We start from the raw sequence: 15037 nt of genomic DNA, 5'->3' as shown, positions 1-15037 counted from the left end.
TGATCCAGTTACTCTGGAGGTCAGAGGTCACCTGGTCCAGGTGCGTTCAGGTGAATCAGGACACAGGAGTGCTGCAGGTGGACACCGGCTGCTTTTATTGACATTCATACCTGAAAACCACCTGCTCACATTTCACAGTTCAACTAAAACTGGGCTGCTCTGTGATTGGCTAAAAGTCCTGCTGAACAGCCAATGAGGAGCCTCTGCCCAAATATGGAAACAAGGAGGAAGAGGAAAACACACAGATGATGAAGAGGAAAGAAAACTTCTAAAGGAAACACAAACAAAAATCTGGAATAACAGAAGACGAAGAAGCGTGGCCAGGGTCACATGATGCCAGGGTCACATGATGCCAGGGTCACATGATGCCAGGGTCACATGATGCCAGGGTCACATGATGCCGTTGGTGAGGTACTGGAAGCCGTCGTACAGCTTGGTGGTGAGCGAGCGCATGGAGCCGTCCACCAGCTGGTCCACCAGCAGCTGCAGCTGCTCCTCTGTCAGGCTCATGTGGAAACGCTCCTTCAGGCCCCGCATGGTGCTGGAGCCGTGGAAGCAGGGCAGTTGAGAGCCTGGGGGGCCGGACGGGGGACATGGGCGGTCAGTCAGCGGCCAGACGGGGGTGCAGTGGGCAGGACTCTCACTCACCTTGCTGCATGATCTCCACTATCTGCAGAACCCGGTCCATGTGCTTCCTGGCTGCAATCAGACCCTGAAGCATCAGCATCCTGTAGTAGTTAAACATGTCTCCATCTGGACCGCCCATCACCTGCCAGACAACGCACAGGGTTTAACAAAACACCCGGCCAAGGAGCTAAACCCATCTCCTCCTTTCAGGTAAGACACAGGGCGAATTTAACCCTCAGCTTTAACAAACTCCGTTTCCTGAATGAAGCTGCAAACCTTTTAGACAAGAAATTGGTCTTAACTGAACTCCACCCAGAACCAGAACCAGAACCAGAAGCAGAACCAACCCACCTCCACGAACTCTGCGGTGAGCTTGAAGGCGGACGTCTCGAAGCCGAGGTTCCTGGGCGAGCTGGATAGGATGAAGCCGAAGTCGATGTGGATGATGTGTCCGTCGGCGTCCAGCAGGATGTTCCCATTGTGCCTGGGGAGGGGGGAAGCGGGGTCAGCAGGGCGGGGCGAGCAGGTGGCGCGTCTGGGGGCGGGGCCTCACCTGTCCTTGACCTGCAGCAGGTAGCAGATGAGGCTATAGCCGGCGCAGCTGCGGACGAAGTTCCTCTGGGCGGACAGAAAGTTCTCGGTGGTGGGGGCGCCGTGCTCCTGCAGGAAGTAGTCCAGCAGCGACAGCTGGCTCTGCTTCTTCACCTGGTGGATGGACACGGCGTTGACCACCGGCTCGATCATCCCGCTGTCCGCCGACAGAACCACGATCTTGTAGGGCCGGATCCACAGCGGCACGCGCTCCTGCTCCCAGATTGACTGGGGGGCAGAGAGATGCATGATGGGAAGGAAACTGGTGTGAGCGCCGCTGGTGGGGAACAAAGTCCCAGCTTCACCTAATCAGCTTCCAGATTGTTAATGTTCAAGGCTGATGTGAAGGTCTAGTTAAATTCACATCAGTCCTCACTGTTCCTTTAGAACGGCGCTGGCTCTGGCAGCAACAGGTCAAAGGTCAAGACCAGCCATCCATTAGCAAGCATTCTAGGAGCAAATCGCCTTTGAACTCCCATCGTAACCTGCTGGCTAGCATACTGGCTAACATGCCTGCAGGGAGGACGGCCAGTCAGTGACATCATGACGTTACCTTGAGCTGCTGCAGCACCTGGAAGGCCAGCAGCTCCTGCCGCAGGTCGTCTCCACACTTGACGATGACGGACAGCAGCCTCCAGGTGGGGAAGTGTCCGTAGGGCGAGCCCTCCCTGATCCTCCTGGGGGACAGAGACAGAGACGGCTCAGCGCCAGGCGGGATGACCCGCCGGTCCGGACTCGGGGATCAGCCTACCGGACTTTCTCCTCCCAGGGCTCCTTGAGGGCCACGGCAGACGGGTCCTCCGGGTCCCGCCTGAAGGTGGTGGGGGCCTGTGCAAGCTGCTCCGATAGGCGGCGCCTGGAATCAGAGGGGACGGGGTCAGAGGTCGTCTGGATGGTCAGAGCGTGTCAGAACGGGTCTTGACCTGATATCCCCGGCGGCGATGAAGACGGGCTCCTTGCTGTCCAGGCTGGTAATGCTGTCCACCGAGAACTGGCTGATGTTATCGCAGCTGTTGGTGTGGCCTTCTGGGAGCTGGGGGGGTTCAGTCAACATCAGCTGCTTAATAATAGTAGATGCTACAGCGCTAGCTCCATCAGGAACAACGCCTTGAAATGATGTTAGCTCCAGCTAATGGAGTTAGCTCTAGATAAAGAATGTTAGCTCCTGCTAATGGAGTTAGCTTTGGATAAAGGATGTTAGCTCCTGCTAATGGAGTTAGCTTTGGATAAAGGATGTTAGCTCATGCTAATGGAGTTAGCTTTGGATACAGGATGTTACCTCCTGCTAATGGAGTTAGCTTTGGATAAAGGATGTTACCTCCTGCTAATGGAGTTAGCTTTGGATAAAGGATGTTAGCTCCTGCTAATGGAGTTAGCTTTGGATAAAGGATGTTAGCTCCTGCTAATGGAGTTAGCTTTGGATAAAGGATGTTAGCTCATGCTAATGGAGTTAGCTTTGGATAAAGGATGTTAGCTCCTGCTAATGGAGTTAGCTTTAGATAAAGGACGTTAGCTCCTGCTAATGTAGTTAGCTCTAGATAAAGGATGTTAGCTTCTGCTATGACATTACCTAATGGATATTAATGCTTGATGATGAACATTAGCTCCAGCTCCTGACTGGTCCTCATTCTGACTAGATCAAACATTTCCAATGTCACATCACTTCCTGTGGGCGTGGCCTCACCTCCACCTGCAGCTCTCCGATGTCATCCACAGACCAGGCTTCGTCGTCGTTGTCGTAGTTCGGAACGACGGAGAAGCTCCCGGCTCGCTGCTCCGCCATCATGCCGCAGTCTGGGAGGTTCTCCACCGACCGCGTGCTCCTGATCCGGTTCTCCGGGATCCGCATCGGAACGCTGGACATCTCAAAGTTCTCACACTCCAGAACCTCCACGTAGATCAGGTAGGGAGCCTGGGGGAGGCGGCAGGGGGAAGTCAGGACCTCTGCATCCCCATGTAGCCCTGGGGAGTACGAGGCCTCACCTTGTCCTTGGAGTTGAGCACCACGGCCTGCGTGTGTGGCACGCGGACCACGTGATGGTCGAAAGCGGCTGTGGGCAGCCAGACGCGCGCCGGCAGCTTGTGGTTTAACAGCGACAGCTCTGAGATCAGCCGCTGCGTCTTCTGCTCCTTGGTGGGCAGCGTGGCCAGACGCTTCCCGATGCCCATCAGAGACTTCATGAATTCCCGCTGCGGAGCCAGGCGCACCGGCTGCAGGCACACAGGACAGGTGACACAGGGGGCGGAGCCTGGGCTCAGGTGAGCCAGCACAGTCTGTCTGTGGGTCAGGTTTAAACATCTGGACCAGAACCAGAACTATTCATGGTTCCACTGAGAAAAACCTGACGCACAGAACCAGCCGATCAATCAGAGGAATGGACCAGCTGACCAATTGGCTGAGGGATCAGTACAAGGAGACATGAGGACAGGTCAGATTCTGATTGGTTAACCCAGAAGCATCAACAGAACACAGAGACACAATCACACAGTCGTGGTCCACAGGCCAGAGCGACGTGTGGACCCAACTAGAACCAGAACCCGAACCAGAAACCAGAGACTCCCTGGCACAGTCCCTTTCCCAGAGTCGCCCGCAGGCTGGAAGAGTTTTGGGCTGAACTTACGGGACCAGAATCCAACTCCAGACTGTCGGAGCTGGAGCCGCTGTCCTGGGGGTCAAAGCAGAACTTCTGGTTGGTTTCATTCAGAAAGTTCCTGCAGGTTCTGGATTCATTGAACACCTCATGATGCCTTTATGGGAAACCTGAGCTGATTTTACAGAGTCTCAATCGACCAGATCAACATCTGAGGTTGAGAGGAAGGAGCCCCAATGTTCAGACCCAGATACCGGATCCACTCTTAAAGGTTTTCCTTTCTGACTCCAAATCTCTGAACGAAGGAGGAAAAACCACTTCCTGTCTGGAAGGAAATCTACTTCCTGTTTGTTCATCATAAGAACACACACTGGTTCTAGTCCCAGTGAACCAGACTCTCTAGGACCCATGAGAACGTCTCCCTGAGATGGAATTACCCCACAGTGACCCCACAGTGACCTCACCTCGTCCTGGCTGCTTTCCACCTTGGGGTTGCTGGCTGTTCTCTTCAGGTTGCTGCTCAGGCTGATGCTGACCGTGGCGTCCGATTTGGAGCGCTGATGGGTCCGTTTGGATGGAGACAGGCCGTGGTCCGTCGCTGGGCCCCCGGGGGCCACCGCCAGGCAGATTGGCGTCAGCGTCAGCTCCCTGCGCGCCCGCGACCCCGAAGGCTTCAGCTCGTCAGACAGGATGAGCTTCCTGAGCTTGGAGCCCCTGGAGTGGCGCTGCGTGGAGATGTGCATATCGGAGGAGTAGGCGCCCAGCAGCCAGGCGCACTGCAGGCTGAAGGAGATGCTCTGTCTGCAGCGGTGCACCTGCAAGGTCACACACAGGTCACATTAACCCACAGGAACAGATCACTAACATGGCGGCAGGGAGCCTGCAAGACCACACACAGGGCACAGTACTAACCCCAACCACTTGGTGGAGCCACTGCATCACCTGGCCAGGTGATGCGCCTGCTGCTGCTCAGCACCTCACTCACCTGAAGACTTCTCTACTAGAAGGACCGCACACACACACACACACACATGTTTGTGTGGCTATTTTTGTGGGGACTTTCCATTGACTTCCATTCATTTCTACAGACTAACCCAGGGGTGGGCAATCCTGGTCCTTGAGGGCCGGTGTCCTGCAACTTTTAGATGTGTCTCTACTTCAACACACCTGAGTCAAATAATGAGGTCATTAGCAGAACTCTGGAGGACCTGACTGCACTTGGGAGGTGATTCAGCTGTTGAATTCAGGTGTGTTGGACCAGGGAGACTCTAAGAGTTGCAGGACACCGGCCCTCGAGGACCAGGATTGCCCACCCCTGGACTAACCCCTAACCCTAACCAACCAAAATTGAATTCACACCTTAGTATTAAATCTGACCCCCAACCCAAAAACAGCGTTTCCCCTTATGGGGACCAGGCTTCGAGCCCCATAAGGGGCAGTGGGTCCCCACGACATAGTATGTGTCAGAAAAATGGTCCCCACAAGGTAATATAAACACATACACTGCACTGCAGAACTGACAGAGCTTGTAAAAAGAAAAATGGCGGCTGTAAAGTGAATACGATGGAGAATCAGGGCCCGATTGAGAGAATAACATTAGAATACAAATCATCATCAGAAAACTTCAGTAATTATAATCTAATGAGAGCCAATCAGGAAACAGATTCATTTAAACATTGAATCTGCACAGAATCTTCTGCTGTATTCAAAACTGGTGTGTTCCTGTCAGCAGCTTGCAGGGTGTTTTTTTCCTGCTGATAGTCATCCTGTAACCGGAGGCCCATTAGCATACTGCTGGTCCTGTAGCTATTCCATTAGCATACTGCTGTCCTGTAGCTATTCCATTAGCATACTGCTGTCCTGTAGCTATTCCATTAGCATACTGCTGGTCCTGTAGCTAGCCCATTAGCATACTGCTGGTCCTGTAGCTATTCCATTAGCATACTGCTGTCCTGTAGCTATTCCATTAGCATACTGCTGTCCTGTAGCTATTCCATTAGCATACTGCTGGTCCTGTAGCTAGCCCATTAGCATACTGCTGGTCCTGTAGCTAGCCCATTAGTATACTGCTGGTCCTGTAGCTAGCCCGTTAGCATACTGCTGTCCTGTAGCTAGCCCATTAGCATACTGCTGGTCCTGTAGCTAGCCCATTAGTATACTGCTGGTCCTGTAGCAGTACTAACCCCGACCACTTGGTGGAGCCACGTCAGAGTTAAGTCTTAGTATGCTAAGACTTAACTCTGACTTAGCATACTGCTGTCCTGTAGCTATTCCGTTAGCATACTGCTGTCCTGTAGCTAGCCCGTTAGCATACTGGTGGTCCTGTAGCTATTCCATTAGCATACTGCTGGTCCTGTAGCAGTACTAACCCCGACCACTTGGTGGAGCCACGTCAGAGTTAAGTCTTAGTATGCTAAGACTTAACTCTGACTTAGCATACTGCTGTCCTGTAGCTATTCCGTTAGCATACTGCTGTCCTGTAGCTATTCCATTAGCATACTGCTGGTCCTGTAGCTAGCCCATTAGCATACTGCTGGTCCTGTAGCTAGCCCATTAGTATACTGCTGGTCCTGTAGCTAGCCCATTAGCATACTGCTGGTCCTGTAGCTAGCCCATTAGCATACCGCTGGTCCTGTAGCTAGCCCATTAGTATACTGCTGGTCCTGTAGCTAGCCCATTAGCATACTGTTAGTTGGGCAGCAAACTGCCTAAGCTCATCAGAACCAGGCTGGGTCCATTCTAGGTCTCGGAACCGATCCGCTGCTGGGTTTGCTTTCATGTTCTGAACAGATTTTGACCCAATAGAGTAACTTTGCGCCACCTTGATGTGGAATATTACGAACAAACAGGAAAACTGTCTAAGCTGAGATTACAACCAAGATTTATTTGCTAAATATTGTCCAGCCGTATGCATGGCAACCATAACAAAAATAAACTGATTTTATCCACAAAATGTAAACTTCCTGTGTCTGGTTTGTGCAGCTCAAGCTGTTTCCATGACAACCATCATTCCTCCTGGATGGAGGCTTAACTCTGACTTTCACCATGGCAACCACCGCAGTAAGCAGCCTGTCCCCGAGCAAGTCAACTGACCGCAGGCCACACCCACCAGGTAAGGCTTGATGGCGTCGCCGACGTCCTCGTCCATGTGGATGTACATGTTGAGCAGCTGCGGCAGGTAGAAATCCACGTCGTCGTGCGGGAAGCTGAACAGCCGGTTCCCGATGTACGCCTGGACACCCGGCTCCTTAGAGCTGTGCAGGTAGGAGATCGCCATGGAGACGTCAAACAGCTTCGACTCAAACAGCCGAAGCAGCCACGACTGCTTGGATGGGTTGTGTCTCTGGCGCCGCCGGGCGCTCTTCACCGAGCCGGGTGCCGGGCCCTCCTCTTCACGGATCTGCAGCGGTTTGATGGCAGGGATGCCACGGTCCGGGGACGGTCCGTTGTGCTGCGAGCCTGGGGCGGGACCGGCGGCAGCATCCACCTGACGCAGCTTCACCTTCTGCAGGACCTCCTGACACGCCCGCTGCGCCACCTCGGCGTCTATGACCAGGCTCAGCTCACCGCCCCCCTCACTGATGACACCCAAAGGTGGCGAGGCGGGCCGGGGGGGACCACATGAGGAGGGGGTGGAGGGCAGGGACTGGGAGGGTGAGGAGCAGATGGAGAAGGAGGGGCTGTTCTGCTCAGAGCAGGCGGGGGAAAGGTCGTCCTGAGGGTCCGCCATCATGGCTGCCAAGAGGCTCCACCCACCGCCACTGGAACACAGACAGATCAAAGGTCAGGAATGAGACCTTCAACACTACACAGGTGGAGGACCGCCAACACACCTGAGGGAGCTGGAACCAATCACGATCATTAAAGATCTTATCTTGTACATAAATGAACAAGAACCGATTTATATTGGGACTTTTAATGTAGCAGCTGAACTCTGAGCATGAACTATTTCCGTTTAAATGGTGTGAGCAGAATTTTAAAAACCGGTTCTGGGAAAGCTAGTACCGGGTCGCCAGACCGAAGGAACCACTCCGAGTTCTTCTGCACATAGCTGAGGAAGCCCACGGTAACTGGAGTCTGAAAACGGGTCGGAACGAACCCTTTGAGTCGAACCGGCCGGTTTGTTATTGTTCGCAGCCGAAAGTCAAGCCTGACAGAACCGGTGTTTGGACTCATGTGCCATCAGATGGACGGTTTCTGACAGCTACGGGCAGAACCTGGAGCAGCTGCAGCGAACCGAACTCTGTGACCCGCTCTCGGTCCACCCGCTCTGTGGACCTTCATACCTAACGCAGAACTGCTGCTAGCTCAGGGTTGGCGACTAACCATTGAAAATGAACGGGATGCTAACCCAACCAGCTAACGGTTCTCCAATATGTTTGAACGCAGCTGTTAGCTCAGAGCTAACTAGTTCAGTGCTAGCAGGTAATGCTAGCCTGAGCCAACTGTTGCCAACTTCCAGCTTAAGTTCCAGCGCGCGCCCAGGTGAGTTGTGCAGATGATGTGACGTGTCGGGAGGGTACAGGTGTATCGCTATTACCTATTGACAACTCAGTCGCGCCGAAATAACGCCTCACGTGCAGTTTGTTGACTCCATTTATTCCGTTTGATCGTCATCTCCGCTGCCAGCCAGCAGGAGGCGCAGCGGCTCCGCTTCCGCTTCTCTCTGGATGTTCGAATCTTTCCGGTGCTGCACTGCCACCTACTGGACGGAGTCAGGCTTTTTATGATTATTATGATTATGATTATGATTATGATTATTTATTTAGGTTTTTTATTGTGGAAATACGGGTGAACCACAGGCGGGCTAAACGTGCCACTAGAATACAGATTCACACAAAAGTAAAAAAATATATATATATACAGACTGTTTAGTAAGGGGAAATTTAAACTATGCAGACATAAAATACTAAAGTACACAAATTGGTACTTTAGGTGTACAACAAATTAAACTGATTTTATTCTACGAACATTTCAGCTAATGTTTTTTTTGTCACTGGTTGAGTCTCTCAGGTGTACACACAGATATTGACATTTATTTATAAACTAATTCATCTTTTCAAACTTCCAATTCAGTTTCAGGTTATTTTGTGTGATCAGTTAAACCTGTCTGGATCAGCAGGACTTCATCAAATAGTTGGACTTCGGCTGTTTTTCTACTCGGTTCTAATCCAGCCTGTTTTCTGTCACCATATAATCGGGGCTAAATTCAATTAAATTTAAGAAGCTTATTTTTTTTCTCATGTCTTACATGGTTTTGAGCATTTTGTTTTTAACCTTATAATCTGATTATTTTATTTTTTTTAAGTTTTTGGTTTTAAGATATTCGACTACATTGTTTTTTAGATTTCTTTTTATAATTCAATACTTTCATAATTTCTTTTAAAGCAATAGATTTTATGTGTAATATTACCACAGTAGAGTGTTTCTCATGTTATTTTAGATTATATAACTTTTTTAGTGTTTTCCGTGACGTGGTTGATGTCCGGGTGTGAGACCGGAAGTGCCGGTGCTGCGTGCGGCCAGCAGGGGGAACCAGAGAGCAGGAAGCGCTGAGGCTCCCAGCCTGCCAGCTGCTGTTTTCCTGCAGTCTGAGCGGATTCTCTGTAGCGAGCTGTTCTGGTTCTGTTTTGATGACGAACCGAACGTGGTGATCCGGAACCAGCTCCAAACAGAACCACTCTGTGAGTATGTACAGCTCCTGATCCGGGTCAGCCTGGTTCTGGTTCTGGTGGGGGTGTCCTGAAAGTTGATTTCAATCCGGATTTAATCTGCTGAGCTACGTCAGGAAGGTTTTGGATTCAGAACCTCGGCCCGGTCTGCTGGGAGATCAGAGGTTCTGGAGGGTTCCAGTCCAGAACCAATCTGGGTTCCTGCTGAGGTCCTTCTCTTCTAACAAGACTGCAGAAATGGTTCTGGTTCCTCCATTTGAGCATTCTCAGACTGAGAATGCTTGGATCCAGGTTCTGCTGGTTCTAGTTACATTGTGTTGCTGTGCAGGCAGCAGCGACTCGGGTCAGAACCGGTCCATCCGGTTCCAGAGGTGGGACGGGAATGTTTGAGTTGGAGGGCGGGTCTAGCAGGATGTCCTGGACCGATGAGCCCGCTGGAGCAACCGGGCCCAACCAGAAACAACCGGGCCAAACCAGAACCTCAGCTCCAAACCGCCAGCTTCCCTCTGGAGGACCAACAGAACAGAACCAGGCAGGGAAAACAAACTCGTTTCTGGTTCCTGTTCTGGGTTCTCTGGGTGAAACCAGAACCAGAACCTGGATGTGTTTTGTATTTCCTCTGAGGTTGTGATCCAAAGCTACACCATATGGTTCTGGTTCTGATTGGAAGTAGACCTGTTTGGGTTTTAGGTGGTTCTGGTTCTGATGCTGCTGTGTTTTGTTTCAGCTGATGGACACTGAGAGCGGAGCGGTTCTGCCTGAAACCGGGCCGGCGACCCACTGGCCCCGTTCGATCGGCTTCAGCGGCCCCAGAGAGCCCCTGGAGGACTGGGTGGTGGACCCCGGCTGTGTGAGTGGATAATAATGATAGATGTTATTGGTGAACAGGTGAGTTCTCAGGTGGGCAGTAGAGGAGTTGGACTGATGGAGAGACGATACCGATCCGGCTGCAGACCGGGGAGGAAGGGGCGGAGTTAGTTAATGTTACAGTGAAGGTACAGATACCCCCAACCTCTTTACCTGAGCAGAAGGATGAAGATGGCCGTTGTCTTATTGATGGCGGTGAGGTCTGACCTTAAAGGGCCGGTATCCTGTCATATTGACTGCTTTGATTTCTCTGTTTTTCCTTGGCGTGTTGCTTTGATTCCTTCATGTTTGACAAATCCTCTAATCTTCATGGCAACCATTCAGTTGGAAATGCCTGGGTGGACCTAGCCCCGCCTCTGAGGCATAACTCCTTTAGACTAGCCAGGACTAATCAGCAAACAGCTGCTGATCTCATGGTAGGAGCTGCTGCTCAGAGCAATGCTGGTAAAAACATTAAAGGGTTAATAGAAGAGCCATGTTGGGACAACTTCCTGGAGGTGGAGCTTCATGAAGAGCAGGTGCTTCTTAAATAAACAAAGACCTAATTTGAATTACTTAAATTAGTAAGTCAGTCATATTTAATTTATGTAAAGCATTTTTATTAATCCTGAAGGTAACTTAGTTACTGGATTGTGCTATAAAACTGCACAATGTGCCTGAAAAATGCCCAATACTGCCCTTTTAAGGTGGAAGCTGTGCCAGTCTGACAGGAAGTGGGCTGGGAGGAAAGGCAGAGCTGATCATCGTCAGTGTAACAACAGATATTAATATTATATCTGCTGAATATGTGGCCAGGATGTTGATCTGAGCCCTGGGGAACACCTGCAGAAACTCTACAGGACGCACTGAAAGGAAGAAGGATGCTAATGGACGCTTAGCATCCCTCCGCCTTATCCCAGAGGAAACGATGAGAAATGGGCTCAATACAGTGTGAGCGTTGAGTTGTTAATGGAGGCAGGACTTCTTGGTGTTAGCAGAGAGTATTTTACCTGAAAGGCGACCTGAGCGCGCTCAGTTGGTCTTCATGTAACGGGTGGAATCAATGAATTTCTAGAGGTCATTCAGCCAGGTGACATCTTTTATTCTGGGGGAGTAGAGTAGAAACAAATCGACCTCCTCTTCAACTCCCTCTCCTGCACTCCAACCCCGCAGAACAACGCTGTGAGGGCAAAGGGCGAAGCGGAGGAGCTACCAGGGCTGGAACAAACTACGGAAGCCCAGGAGACACAAACGAGGCGAAAACAACCAATAAAATTAACCGAATGAGATAAAATAAAAAAAACACATTTGTAACTTTGTTACATTCACATCCTGACTCCTTCTGGGCCAGAACCAGAATTCTGCTGATGCTTCTGGATCAGGTGGTTCTGGGTTCGACGCCCTCGACTCATCCGTCCTTACTTCCTGTCAGGTGACCTTGGACGACAGCGAATCGGAGGACGTCCTACAGGCCGTCGACCCCAACGAAGTGTTTGGAACCGGAACCGGGCCCGCTGACACGTCATCGGACAGCGACAGCGGCATCTCGGAGGAGAACCCTGTTGCCATGGTGACAGCAGTAACCACGGCGACCAGCCAGCCAGCCCCGGCAGCACTCTACCAGGTGGTCTATGACATCAGCTCTGTGGGCGGAGCCAAACCTGAAGCTGGTCAGGAGAACATCATCTCCATCGAACTGGGTAGGTCCGGTTCTGATCCGGTTCTCACTCGTTCCATATGATGTCATTTGACAAAGTCATCAACTCACTTTGTTTCCTTTTTCTCTGGCCCCGCCCATCGCCCCGCCCCCTCCTCCAGATGAGTGGAGTTCCCAGCTGCTGTTTTCGGACTCCTGCATCGTCAGCGACTTGCACACGGCTTCGTCTTCATCCTCCTCCTCCTCTCAATCTGATGGCGGCCGAAGCTCCGCCCCTCTCTCAGGTAGAGACCAGGTAAGACTTCCTGTCAGTGAGCGTCATCAGAGGACGTTTGAGACTGGAGGACTCACTCTTCTTCTGCTTCAGGTGCTGCTGTTTCCTGACCTGCGGCTGACAGAGGAGGAGCAGAAGCTGCTGACGGAGGAGGGCGTGTCCCTGCCCAGCAACCTTCCACTCACTAAGGTCCAACAGAACCGGTTCTGACCGCTGCGGACGCATATAAAGATTACATTTTTGGAAAACCAATTCATTTTTACCATTGGACTAACTGTTCATCTATTAAACTGACTGAAGATGAATACATAAACCAAAAGCTGGAGTAGGGTTACGTTTTATAAGTGTATCTGTGAGCCTCTTTATTATTAAATTGAATATAACTTCAGATTCTTGTATAACTTTTCTTCAGGTTAAATTAGAAAGTGAGCTATTATTGTTACAAATGAATTTATTTAATTAAGTTTCCATACTAGGGAAAAGGAACTGCTAGAGAAGCTCAAATATAAAAAACTGGACTGATATTGATATCTGATAGTAACTCTGCCGTTATGTTAGATTTACTAATTTTTTTTAAAAATCTTTTTTTATCCGATTACTCGATTAGTTGTAAGAATAATCGATAGATTACTCAATTACTAAAATATTCATTTACAACAGTTGAGAGTGATGTCGGCCATCTTGTTTTGCAGCTTGAATTGGTCTCTGACGCGTTTCTCTCCCCGCAGGCTGAAGAGCGGATCCTGAAGAAAGTCCGCAGAAAGATCCGGAACAAGCAGTCGGCTCAGGACAGCCGCAAGAGGAGGAAGGAGTACATCCACGACCTGGAGAGCAGGTACCGCTGGCGGCCAGCAGGGGGCGCCACAGGGAAAAACGAAGTACAATCCTTGTGTTGCCATGGTAACTCGTGAGCAGGTTTAGTTCAGAATGCTCACTGATATAGCTACAGTGCCGCCTAGTGGCCTGACCTCGCTACCATCTTAATGGTTCTGATCCGGTCTGGTTCTGGTTCTGTCTTCAGGGCAGCAGCGTGCTCGGCTCAGAACCAGGAGCTGCAACGAACCGTGGAGCAGCTGGAGAAACACAACGTGTAAGATGAGTCCTCTGGTTCTGATCCGATGTGTTCCTGCTGTAGACCCAGGAACAGATTTACACTGTCTTGAGCGCATTAGCATTAGCTTCCACCAAATACCATGTCGGTTTAGCGTTAGCGAGTTAATGTTCATGCTGAGCACATTAGCGTTAGCGTAGCTAGCCTTTTAGTTGGCGGTAACCTCCAGGAGCTGGACTTCCTGAAGGCAGATGTTCCGGTTCTTCTAGTTGTCTCGTCCTGGTAATTGTGGCTGATGATACGGACCAGGTTCTGGTTCTGGTTCTGAGCCTCGCTGTGATTCTGTCTCCTCTCAGGTCCCTCCTGGCTCAGCTGCAGCAGCTCCGCTCCCTCATCAAGCAGACGGCCAGTAAAGGAGCGCAGACCAGCACCTGCTTACTGGTGAGGAGCAATGGGAGGTTCTAATGGTGTCGGGTCCACCGGCCGGGTCTGGGACGCTTGAGGAGTCAGAACCGCTTTCTGTTTGCCCTCAGATCCTACTGGTGTCCCTCAGCCTGATCGTCCTGCCCAGCTTCAGCCCGTTCAGCCGCCGACCGTCAGCCGACGACGACTACAGAACCGCCGCAGGTCGGTTCGGACCCCTCGCCTGCTAGCGGTTACACTGAGACCCGGTTCTTTGGAACGATACGAAGCCGAAGAGCAGGTCGGCCTGCCGGGTCGGAACCTCAGGAACTAATCATTTTTATTTTCTGCAGTTGTATCCAGAAACATCCTGACGGATCCAAACTTCTCCAACCCGGCAGACGACGGCGCCGGTTCCGCTGCACGTTCGGACTCGTCGGTGCCTCCTGAGCTCAGCCAATCAGGGCCTGCAGGGGGGGCAGCGGCACTGCCCGAACCAGTAGCAATCCAGGAGAGCTTAGCGGGCGCTGACAGCAGCCAATCACAGAACGGGACGGCTGCTGTTGCCGGGCAGACTGGCCGTGAGCAGGGGAAACCCGGACACGCTGATGAGATGTAACCAGAACCTCCAGCAGGGGCCGCCAGACTGACACTGAGCAGCTGGATGACTGGTTCTGTTGGATTGGAACCAGAGTACTGAGGTTCTGGAGTGGTACCCTGACCGGAATCAGGTTTTAAAGTAGATCCAGCAACCGTACTGGACTTCACCGAGACCGTTTCTCTCTCTCTGTTGGACCAGACCTGTTACCGGAAACGACCCGTTTTATGTTCATCTTGTGGAGAAACACTGACGTTCTGTCCTGGGCTGTTTCTGGGTCGGTTTGTGGGTTCTGTTTGTTCAGTAAATCATGTGATGCTGCAAACAGGTTCTGACTCTGCTCCTTTGACGTAACCATAGTAACAATAATACCTTATCGGAAAAGATTCCTCTATTATTTCCAGTTTCAACGTGTCCATCTGCTCAGTCTTAACTTGATCTTTGTTATTATCTCCACTTTATACCAAACTAACTGCTGGCTGCATAAAACAGATGGTTTTATGGGTAAAAATACTGTCTCTATTAGTCAAATGGTAGACTCATAAGTCAAATATTAATATATTTTAATGTGTAATATCTTGGAAATATGGCAAAGTTTACAGAGCGAGCTGTCTGTCAAAACAAAATAGAATGAAATCAGTTTTCAAAAGTAAAGTATTGAAATAATTTTTGTTTTGCTGAACATGAGTGATTATAATGAATTTTCTGTATTCAACAAGTCATAACAG

At 50.8% G+C, this 15037-nt stretch overlaps 2 protein-coding genes across 8 annotated transcripts; one reads left to right on the top strand and one right to left on the bottom strand.

The window, feature by feature from the left end:
• Nucleotides 1-78: 78 nt before the first annotated feature.
• Nucleotides 79-8505, bottom strand: pi4kb (phosphatidylinositol 4-kinase, catalytic, beta). Of its 3 annotated transcripts, none has more exons than XM_044116633.1 (13): nucleotides 8350-8505; nucleotides 6919-7570; nucleotides 4274-4624; nucleotides 3840-3884; nucleotides 3202-3429; nucleotides 2903-3130; nucleotides 2142-2251; nucleotides 1970-2074; nucleotides 1772-1895; nucleotides 1181-1446; nucleotides 979-1111; nucleotides 649-769; nucleotides 79-572 (listed from the first exon to the last, which is right to left on the bottom strand). In XM_044116633.1, the coding sequence occupies exons 2-13, from the start codon at nucleotides 7540-7542 to the stop codon at nucleotides 391-393; spliced, it is 2517 nt and encodes an 838-aa protein (XP_043972568.1). In that variant the 5' UTR covers nucleotides 7543-7570; nucleotides 8350-8505; the 3' UTR covers nucleotides 79-390. The 3 variants fall into 3 exon arrangements, with proteins under 3 accessions (XP_043972568.1, XP_043972565.1, XP_043972567.1); XM_044116630.1 differs by lacking the exon at nucleotides 8350-8505 and adding an exon at nucleotides 7643-7748; XM_044116632.1 differs by lacking the exons at nucleotides 3840-3884; nucleotides 8350-8505 and adding an exon at nucleotides 7643-7748.
• On the top strand, nucleotides 8167-14637 carry creb3l4 (cAMP responsive element binding protein 3-like 4). Of its 5 annotated transcripts, none has more exons than XM_044116636.1 (11): nucleotides 9307-9493; nucleotides 9810-10013; nucleotides 10209-10331; nucleotides 11760-12027; nucleotides 12146-12279; nucleotides 12352-12447; nucleotides 12987-13093; nucleotides 13280-13348; nucleotides 13666-13750; nucleotides 13843-13936; nucleotides 14065-14637. In XM_044116636.1, the coding sequence occupies exons 2-11, from the start codon at nucleotides 9864-9866 to the stop codon at nucleotides 14328-14330; spliced, it is 1392 nt and encodes a 463-aa protein (XP_043972571.1). In that variant the 5' UTR covers nucleotides 9307-9493; nucleotides 9810-9863; the 3' UTR covers nucleotides 14331-14637. The 5 variants fall into 5 exon arrangements, with proteins under 5 accessions (XP_043972573.1, XP_043972571.1, XP_043972572.1 ...); XM_044116637.1 differs by having other exon boundaries at nucleotides 9307-9690; XM_044116638.1 differs by lacking the exons at nucleotides 9307-9493; nucleotides 9810-10013 and adding an exon at nucleotides 8167-8294.
• The last annotated feature ends 400 nt before the right edge of the window (nucleotides 14638-15037 follow it).

This window comes from Gambusia affinis, linkage group LG05, assembly GCF_019740435.1.
Source record: "Gambusia affinis linkage group LG05, SWU_Gaff_1.0, whole genome shotgun sequence".
Taxonomy (NCBI): Eukaryota; Metazoa; Chordata; class Actinopteri; order Cyprinodontiformes; family Poeciliidae; genus Gambusia; species Gambusia affinis.
Note: the sequence above shows the minus strand (reverse complement) of the source record. Positions and strands in the feature narration are given on the sequence as shown.

What these genes read in the sequence shown, in the direction of transcription:
- creb3l4 (XM_044116636.1), top strand. Translation starts at nt 9,864, where the DNA reads ATGTTTGAGTTGGAGGGCGGGTCTAGCAGGATGTCCTGGACCGATGAG. An exon ending in ATCCACGACCTGGAGAGCAG is followed by an intron (nt 13,094 to 13,279) that starts GTACCGCTGGCG and finishes TTCTGTCTTCAG; the next exon opens with GGCAGCAGCGTGCTCGGCTC. An exon ending in CAGCTGGAGAAACACAACGT is followed by an intron (nt 13,349 to 13,665) that starts GTAAGATGAGTC and finishes GTCTCCTCTCAG; the next exon opens with GTCCCTCCTGGCTCAGCTGC.
- pi4kb (XM_044116630.1), bottom strand. Translation starts at nt 7,692, where the DNA reads ATGTACAAGATAAGATCTTTAATGATCGTGATTGGTTCCAGCTCCCTC. An exon ending in TGCTCAACTCCAAGGACAAG is followed by an intron (nt 3,131 to 3,201) that starts GTGAGGCCTCGT and finishes CGCCTCCCCCAG; the next exon opens with GCTCCCTACCTGATCTACGT. An exon ending in TCACCGCAGAGTTCGTGGAG is followed by an intron (nt 770 to 978) that starts GTGGGTTGGTTC and finishes GTTGTCTGGCAG; the next exon opens with GTGATGGGCGGTCCAGATGG.